General features: G+C 33.5%; 1 protein-coding gene across 1 annotated transcript; it reads left to right on the top strand.

Annotated features, from left to right (window-relative positions):
* Positions 1 to 755: 755 nt before the first annotated feature.
* On the top strand, positions 756 to 9700 carry LOC128999928 (vanin-like protein 1). The gene is made up of 7 exons (XM_054426714.1): positions 756 to 855; positions 2545 to 2691; positions 3506 to 3628; positions 4593 to 4741; positions 6228 to 6442; positions 6881 to 7072; positions 8030 to 9700. Exons 1-7 carry the CDS (start codon positions 802 to 804, stop codon positions 8881 to 8883), a joined length of 1734 nt encoding a protein of 577 aa, XP_054282689.1. The 5' UTR covers positions 756 to 801; the 3' UTR covers positions 8884 to 9700.
* Positions 9701 to 10443: the final 743 nt, after the last annotated feature.

A 10443-nucleotide genomic window follows, 5' to 3' on the forward strand; every position in this document is an offset into this window, starting at 1 on the left:
GAGTCCTAAAAAGAGGAACGTCGACCCAGCGTTTGCGATGCTTTTCCTTGGCCCATGACACAATCGCAGAACATGCGCTGTTTCGTGAGATGCCACAGATGGGTTGGGCCTATCACAGTTGTTGCAGAGGCAGTGTTTGCCAATCTATCTGCAGCTTCATTACCTTTTATGCCTGAGTGTCCTGGCACCCAGCAAAGCGTAAGATCATTTCTCCTACCCAACTCAGATACAGAAGCAAGACAGTCCCACACGAGCCTAGAGTTGAATTCGTAAGAGTTTGACTATCAGTGTAGATATTGATTGTTTTGTCTCTGATCTTTTTGTTAAGATGTTCACGAGCACTCCACCAAGATGGCAGTGACCTCCGCTTGAAAAACAGTTGGGTACACCTCCATGGGAAGACAAATGCCAGTGCCTTCATTTATCCAATGCACACCTGCTCCAGTGTCCCCACCTGCTCCAGTGCTCCAGTGGGGGCACTGGAGCAGGTGTGCATTGGATAAATGAAGGCACCGGCATTTGTCTTCCCATGTGAGTGTACCCAACTGTTTTTCAAGCGGAGGTCACTGCCATCTTGGTTTGTGCTCATGAACATCTTAACAAAGACTACTTACGTGGTGTAGGGGTTACCGTGATCAAGTATACTATATATTAGTTTTAATAATAGAAAATGAGATATTCTCATCTGAAAAACAAGAACTTTGACCTCCTGTTGATATTTGTGGTGAAACTGTGATTTTGAGTCAAAGCTAGATAAGACTTGTAGATAACAACACAAGTCAGAAGTCCCAGTCTGTTATCATGCTGTCAAGCTACTTTACATTGTTTGGATTAGCTCTGATAACCATATTTCAGGTATGTAAAACCGCTTAAAGTTAATTTTTTATTTATTATTTTGGTAACTGTGATGAATAAGTATTTTTAAATCAATTGAACTTATGATAGATAATTGTTGCAACATTTTTTCATTTTTACACAGTGTAAGTGTATACATGTTGAAAGTGTTGTAAGACATATTTATTTTATTCCTATACAGCACCAATACATGTATCGGTGTAATGTAATGTCCAAGAAGTTATTTCATTGATTTAAAACTGTTCGTTTTCATTTTTCTTGTGGCAAACAGGAATTTTTGTTCCAAGTCATGGCTAAGAAATTGATTTAAAAAATATTATAGCCTACTATATAAAACATGAATGAATTCATATTTAGTAAATGTTTAGAGTCAATTTCAAAGATAATGTACTATTTTTGGGCTTTCAAATTAATGGTGTTGATGTTTGTACAAGTTTTCTGTAAACAATAATGAAGGTTCATTATCTCAACACTGGTAGTTCTTATTTGTGTAGGGATTAAAAGATGTCTTAGCTGTGTCCCCTCTTAGATAAGTCATTAACAAACCTTAACCATGTAATAATTATGTGTAAATAAAAATTTTTGCTTGTCACTCTTAAAATGTATTTATGTCCAAATAGTATATGTTTGAAAAACAATTAAATATCTATGCTAGTATGTTTCAAATTATGAGAAAAACATTTGTTTCACCTTTGTTCAAAAGAAAAATGCTTTCCCATTAAGCTCAAACAAATCTGAAAAGAAACTTAAGAAATTCAAATTTGTAATCCAAAAGTGCCAATAAAGTAAACAAAATGCAATGAGTTGTGTGTTAAATGATAAATGTTGTAAAACTGTGTATAACAAATTACAGTGTATTTGAATGTGTATTTGAGTTTAAAAAATACAACTTATTATCATAAACTTATTATAACTTATTGCCATAAGCTAAGAGGTTTGGGAACTAACAATTGTATTGGTATAGTTTATTATTACTTTTAAAATTATAAATTTTAGGATTTATTGGGTGCCTATCAATCATCTGCACTTAATTATAAATTTTTCAATCAGTAAATCTCAATGACAAAAGGACATATATATGACTGGTTATTTTTTATATGTAGATTTGGCTCAAAGTTAAAATATCTATTTGTGACTCCTCTTAGTATAAATATCTATCCGATTGGTGATTAAATTGGAAATTAGTCACCATTCAATATAACAACGTCTTCACCTAGGAATAAATATTCTCAAATATCTTATTGATGATTTCTTAGCACCATGGCTAGATTGGAGACAAATCCATCATTGAGTCTTATCTGTACAGCAAACCATGCATAACATTTTAATGACTGCATTTGACTTAATTACTTAATGGGATGATAGTCAACTGCCTAGTCCTATTCTTTTATTTATTTCCTGATCTCTTTTTCTATCCATCAAACAACCTTTAAGAAAAAAGGAAAATGCAGAGAAGATTGTGCACACAAAAATTTAAGCCGGTGAGCCATGGACGTAATTAATAAAAATATTAGTAAAATTGAAATTCAATCCATGAAAATGAGAAGATAATAGAAAACAGAGACAAAATCAGAAACATAACTATATGTTTATATATTGTTGAAACTACAAATAGGGAATGTCAAACAGAAACATTTTGAGAGTGTTAATTAACATTACTTTTAGTTGATGTTTATGTAATTTTTATAGGATACTTGCAGTGCAAAAGATACATACAGTGCAGTGGTTGTGGAATATTCTCCATCTCAAGACCCATCAATAGACCCAAGCACCAACATCCTCCTTAATGTTATGAACTATGGCCACATCACCAACATCGCTAATGAAAACTTCTTGGTAACACTATTTTTTAAAGTCAGGGACACAATAATGTTTAGCCTTTATGTATATTTGAAAATTATTCTTCTCATAACTTTTGATTTATCCACATGCTGCTTGTAAGTTGGTAAATGTTGTTTTAAGTCAATAAATACTACCAAAAGCCCTCTAAACTAATGAATTCAACATGTTGCAGGACACATAATCTAGGTAAATTTTCCCATTGTATCGACAATTGTTATTAAAATTATGTGTTTACTGTTGTTTGCATTAAATCCAGAAAATGTAAACATCATTAATTAATTTTCAATTGTTGATTCAAATATACAAATAAAAGATTCAATCTTGCTAAGATTAGATTTAAATTTTCACATATATTTAACTTAACTATGTAACTATGTTTTATTTTAACTATGTAACAGTAAAAATGCTTGAAAAATGAAAATATTGGTCTTCAAACAAAAATTTTTATTGTATTGCACAGGTAACTAAAGATTTTTTCTTGTAAAAAATAAAGGAAAAGGGAAACATTTTTATTGCTGTGAAAATTTGTTTGCAGGGTATGGTTTCCACATCAGTATAAACTCATTCATGTTTCGTTTCAATGTACTCTACTTTTTACAAAAGATGGACAATCAACATGGACCTATTTTCTAGGTAATTTGCCAATTTTCTGCTCAGGAGGGTGTGATTAAATATACCAAAGAAATCATCTTTTGTATATTTCATAAGATGTTGTGGTCTCAATTCCAACTCATTATTGTAGGTAATCCAAAATGCTCTAATTGATTGTTTTTTTCACCACTCAATGTGTTTATAACTTATGTTACAGCCAGATATTATTGTGTTCCCGGAGATTGGTTTAAAAGGTTATGGCAACCAAGAACAATACCTGTTTATTCCAGACCCTGATGACAAAGTGAGACCATGTGCTTACAACACTACTTATGAAGCTGTGAGTATACACTCATTTAAATAGGTACACAAAGTATTTTACAATAAATTGATGTTAAATGAATGTTTTAAACAGAATAGTTTGGAATAAAAATATTATTTTTTACAAATTGAAGAACAATGATGAGTATGCAGTTGATGTAAACAAAATTACAAAATGTTTTCATACAGGTTTTTACAGTTTTTCACAACTTTAAACAAAAAGAAATTATTATTGGTCAATTAGAAATTATTCAATTATTACATATGGTAGATTCATGATGGCTATAGTAAAGTGAAATTTAGCCTTTTTTCGGCTGGCCATCTTCAGAAGAGTAATGGATCACTACTATTCATACTAGGGTGTACCGTGTAATACTTTTTAATTTTCATAAAGAAATAGACCTTGCATTTGCCTGTCTACATGAGCCTCTGGCATATGCATGAAACTTACCAGGACAGCAAAGGGGGAGCCGGTGCATTACAATAAGTGAACTGTACTTATAGTTACATTGGCTACACCAGTGCACAAACCCACAACACTACCTTTGGATTTGTAGTTGGTCAAGCTAATACCAACTCAAAGCAGTAGTAATCTAGGAAGAGTGTTCCATTTCTGCTATAAAGATGGCAATCTGCAATGAATCTAAGCACGCCATGTTGATGATGACACGTTCTATCTTGAAGACAACGAAATGTAACATTTGTTTGAGAAAATCTCAATTATTTTACCTTGGAAGCCCAAATGCTGGGGTGTTTTCTTCCCCAAACATCACAACAAAAATTAAACTATTTCTAAATAAATAGATAAATTAAACCTATACATTACCCTGCAAGCCTGCGCAGAAACCCATCCCTCTTGCTCCAAAATCCAGGACGTTAACCACTGGGCTAACAACACACCCCACAGAGATGTTAGAGTTGTATACGTTTAAGAGCCTTGTTTTAGTAACCGAGTTAAAACAGTATTCCCCTTTGTTTTACAGCCATTAGTGCAGCTGTCTTGTATTGCTCGGGCCACGGAGACTTACCTGGTAGTCAACCTGGGAGAGAAATATTTCAACATCTCTCAGCAAAAAAACGTTTACTTCAACACTGACGTTGTGTTTGACTCGACTGGAACAATCATTGTGAGGTAAATGATATTTTATTTATTTACTCTACCCAAACTTTGAGGCAAATTAACTATGTAGCTTAACCGTTTACTCAGTGTAAATTTCTAGTTTTCTCAACTCTTTGATTGTGATATGTTCATAAGTTATTTCATTATTTGTTTTTGAGTTAAAGAGTGACTACAGATTTTGTATTATTAGTGGCAATCCTACTGCAAAGGAATTTTGAAATAACCTGAACTGCCACTCACTGTCGACTCACTATACACAGAGACCATCATTAGTCTGAGTGGCGATCAAAAGACAAGACAGAGAACTTTATGGTATAGTAGTGATTGCAGTGATGAAAATATTTTTAGCCTCAAACCTGTAATATTTGGCTCACTAGATAATAGCTATCCCAAACTCAGAGAAGCTATCACTACAATCCTGAGAAAAGTCAAAAGCTTTTTGATGGTTTGAAACTAGACACAGCTGGACTTGATCGTTATGCTTTAAATAACAGGTTGTGGCTAAAGAAACCAGGATTAGTTTGCTAAAAAAATTAGAAACAGCAGCATGGCTTGGACAGTAAAATCACCACATTGCATGCCTCATTTCATTCTACTCATATCCTCCACTCAGCAAATTCGGGCCATACAGCTCTTGAGCGGGAATGACGTACTTTGCGCTCCTGATACACAAATAGCTATAAAAGTTAATGGAATTAAATATTTATGTCAATATTATTATATTTTGCTAAGTATGTATTGCTAAGTATTGCAAGCTTATTATACTTTGGGGACACTCTGCAAATGTCTCAGATGCCCTGATTCTTAAAAAAAAATTAATTAGAACCATTTGTCAAGCCAGGCCTGGAGATCATAGTAGATGTCTTTTCAAACAATTGAAGATTCCTACAATTATTAACTTGTATATTTATCATGTATTAATATTCACAAAAACAAATCTAAATTCTTTTTTTATTAGACGTGAGGTACACAATCACAATACCAGGAATAAAAACAAACTTGAAATCCCGCAACATAGGTTAACAAAGTTTGGAAATTCTTACATGGTAAATTGTGTTAAATTTTTTAATAAGCTTCCCGATAATGCTCACACCACTCCTCTTAAAGGCTTCAAAACCAAGATGTATCAATGGCTTCTAGACAATCCATTCTTTACTATTAATGAGTTTATGGCCACCAACATAGATAATATATTTTAAGTTTTCAAATTAATGATAAGCATTAACTTTTGTTTGTTTGGATGAGGTTTACCAATTAATTTTATTAATTTAATGTTTATGAAGCTGTTGTTTGGGTACTAGGCTGGAGTTGCAACTTTGGTTTTAATTTAAATATATTTAGATATTATTGATGATTATTATCAATATTGTTGATATTATTTGATGTTATTGACTGTATATATTTATGTTGACCATGCCCATCTCATGTAAAAATGATCAACGGCAATAAATATCTTATGTCTTATGTCTTAACCAATATAAACATATTTTTGTTGTAGGTACAGAAAAATCCATTTGTATGGAGAAACAGGAAAGAGCCCTTCACCAAACAAAGAACTTGCATACTTTGATACAAATTTTGGAGTCAGGTTTGGGATATTCACTTGCTTTGACATAATATTTGAAGACCCTGGAGTTATTTTGGCCAATGAGTTCAACATTACTCATTTCATATTTCCTACGGCTTGGTTTTCTGAGATGCCTTTTCTTACAGGTATGAAATGAATTCACAATTTTTTAATTTTTAACATTTTGTTATTTCTGTTAATTGAATAAAGCTGTTTCGCCTTTTGGGTTTATTGCTGAAAACTTTTACTCATAATTACCTTTGAGCCTCCAAGGCTCATATATTGGTAAAAAAGAGTTACACAGCCAAACTTTAACTTACAACTATAACAAACTATGTAAGGAACTATGCAAAACTGTTTCAAATTGTATTTAACCTGAGAGTCAATATGAGGACTTTTAACTTCAGGCTTTTGTCGACCACAGTACTCTTAGTTCAGCTAACCACAAGCGGTCTGACTGAGTCTTCTTTGTACAAGAAACAAATAGTAAACAACAATCAGTCCTGTACATAAACCAGTTGGACCTAACCTTAAACTTTCTTCAGCTGACCCATACAGACCTATAATCTAGTTGTACCTTCCAGCCATTCAGGAGCAGTTTTACTGGTCATACTCTCAAGACGTGGTGTTACTGGCCTCTGGTTACAATGATCCGTCGGTTGGCAGCTCTGGTACCGGAATCTACCTTGGACGTCGTGGCCCAGTAGCCTACAACATGTCAGAGGCCAGACAAACATTTATGCTACAAGCCGACGTACCTAAGAAACTCCGATCAGGTCAGTTGTATTTTAATGGCTCTAATTTTTCAAACTAAAATTAATGACTAGTCTCAATTTTGACTATCCGATCTTCGGCTATCCCACTTTCTGTGTTTTCCAACCCTCTTTATGGATGATAGATTACCGTAAGATTGCACGGTATATCTGTGTGGTTATACTGTACACTGTTGAGACCACCCCTTTCACCACCTCTTACTGTATAGTAATTGGATTGGCTTAAAACACATGAACTTGATTGTAATTTTCCCTGAATATCTTGCATTACATGCCACCATGTTTCTCGTCCACCCCTCACATATTAGTATCATGCAGTTGATATTAAGGCCAAATGAACGTTAATTGCTTTATGTATTTTACTATAGCAGTAATCGTGATTGTAGTTTGTTCTAGAGGTGATAGCTGCAAAAACTTGTTCAGTTTAGTCATTGACTAAAAGTCAATGGTTTATTTTGTACTTATTACATAACATTTGCATGATTATAAACGTTTGATTAGGAACAGTTTCAATTTGAATAAATATAGTTTAAACATTTTACAGATATTTCAATTACTATCCAACCTTGACGAGGCAAGTTTAGGTAAAAAAAATTAAAACAGTACTCAATTGCACTTTCGTTCTAAAAAACTTTTTGTAAAATTCTCCTACAGTTTTTAGTAGATGATTAAAATTGGTATTAGAATAATATGTCTTTGAGTAAACTATCAACGATCTGGCCTCATTTACAGTCTTAGCATTGAAAGATATTAATTTGGTAATACTGACAATGTGTTTTAAGCGATGAGTAGGGGATGAAAGTGCAGTTGTGCAGCTTAATACATTTCTGACAAAGCAAGTTTATGTCACAGATTATGATCCTAAATTAAAAGTTTAAAGTCTAACTGTGTATATCTTTCATTTTTAGTCCATAATTCTGGAAGTACGAAAATACAAATTTATATTAAAAATGTTTTCAGGACTAGGCACTGAAGAAGGCAAGGAATTATTATCCGAAATATTAATTCTGGATGATGAAATGGAAGAAACCAAGTCAACATTTCAGGATACACCTGAAAACACTAATAAAATAAAACTAAAACTAGAAAAAGCTCTGAAAATGTATACAAACAAAAGTATAATTCCTCCTGAATCACCAATTCACATTATTGATGGGAGGAGTTTCTATGTTGACTTTACAGTTAATGAGAATATCTGCCAAAACAGCTTGTGTTGTGTATTCGACCTAGCTATCAGAGCGGTTTTTAGTAAATCCCACCAAGAAACCACAAGAGGTGATGATTATTCACAGATGTTTTATCGTCTGGCGGTGTTTGATGGGGTGCGAGACTATGATAGAGTTGATTATGGTGGGGTACAAGTTTGTGCGATCATTCCATGTGCCAACTCTGACCACTCCTCTTGTGGTTTAAGGTCAGACGATGTATCAGCCAAGCCTAATATGTTGCTTGGGTTTTACCAAACCGGTTTTGTTTTTCACTCAATTACAATCAGAGGGGATTTTTCAACCAACCACTCCTTTGTGGGCCCAAACATTCTATTGACTGGTCAAGGAGAAAACTTTGGTTCCCTCTTGCCTTCTGAAAGTTTCAAATTCTACGAAGCACATCCCTCAAGAAACGGTACACAAGTAAGATCATTTAAGACTTTGGAACCCATTTCTAATCTCGTGACCGCTAGTTTGTACGGAAGAATTTTCTCAAGGGATGGAGAAACGGATCAAACAGTTCAGTCACGTGCATTCAGTAGTTTGATTTGTTTAACTTCATCACTAATTATTTGTTTTACGTCAGTTGTACTAGTTTGTAACTGATGGCTAAGTTGGTTTTTACCGCTATTCAATTTTTTTGTAAGTTGCTAATTGAATCTAATTTTGAAATAACCGAATTAATTGTTGGATACCTACACATTTAACGAATTTATAGAGTTTTTTTAGACTAGACACTCTTTATGTGTTTATTATGATTATGTGAGAGCAGAAACTATTATATCTTTTAATGTATGTATGTAACTTTTTCTTAAGTCACTACTTTTAGATAAAAAATGTGTTAGAATATAAACACATTGAATATGCAATATATAGCACATAGTAACTAAAACTTTGAATAAACAAACTATTTTCTACGCAAATTGTCTTGTATGATTTATTTTAAAATCATTAGTTTACCTGTTGTTATTATTGGTCTAATGGTTTATTAGTACAGACAAAATAGAAGATACTTAACCTCCAAACCAACATACACATATAGTATAGTATTGAAAAAATGTGGAATTTACCAATTATATAACCTCCTACATAGTTTTAAAGATTTATAAATGTTTGGGTTAAGTTATTTAGATTGATTTTCCTTAAAAGAAATGTGTAGTGAAGTTATCAAAATCCTATATGCAGTAAAACCTCACTAACTCGACACCCGGTTACTCGACAGCTGGTAACTCGACACCCGGTAACTCGACAGTCCTTTTAACTTGACAGTCAACAGCAGACAGTGGGCATGTCTAGCTGGCTTTGCTTACTATTAGGCCTCATGTACGATATGAGCGGAAAGCGGTAACCTGAGCGGCACGTAAGCGGCGGTGGTGGACGATACAAAGCGGCACATTTATAACGCTTATCAAATTTCCCCATTTTTATGAGTCAGTTTAGTCAAAAATAGTAAATTATGCTTATCTGCAAGATTTACAACAATAGTTTGTTGCTATCTGACAATTGTTTGCCTTTAAATAAAAACTTAGTTTTTAATAAAACCTTAACCCTTACTTGGTCCCATACTTTTCTGGTGACTGAAGTGTTTGAAAACTTCTGTGCTGGTCATTCCACAAACATTCCCTGGACTGCATCTCACATATCGACCCGTACCGCATGTTTACTGCTGTTTCCCTGTCATTTTAGGTCAAACTGAAGCATGACTCACCTGAGCGGCGTTTTTGCAAAAATCGGTTTTGACTTGGAAGCTCTTGCCACTCACCGCTTGTATCGTACCCTGGGCCTTTTTGTTGTGTACAACTTTTCAAGTTTTATTTGTTGAATATTCTACATTCCTTCGATGATTGTTTAGTCAATATGTAAAAATACTCATGTTATTAATACATTTATGGGTAATAATTAGTCTGATGTTCTGTATTCATTTATTAAAACTAAAACCCATTAAAAACTTCAATCTTCTAGATAACTCGACAACCCCCAATCTCAACAATCTCTGGGTCCTCAAATTGTTGAGTTGAGGTTTTACTGTACTGACTTAATCCTCCTAATAGTGTCTTCAAAATCTATTTTAGAGGCTGGTCGAGGAATATATAAATTTACAAATAAAAAAATGCTAGGCATTAACATTTTTGCAAATTTTGATTAATTTCGGGTTTTGTGGCTTAC

This window comes from Macrosteles quadrilineatus, unplaced genomic scaffold, assembly GCF_028750875.1.
Source record: "Macrosteles quadrilineatus isolate MER2022 unplaced genomic scaffold, UCM_ALF_1.0 Scaffold_8__2_contigs__length_117827958, whole genome shotgun sequence".
Taxonomy (NCBI): Eukaryota; Metazoa; Arthropoda; class Insecta; order Hemiptera; family Cicadellidae; genus Macrosteles; species Macrosteles quadrilineatus.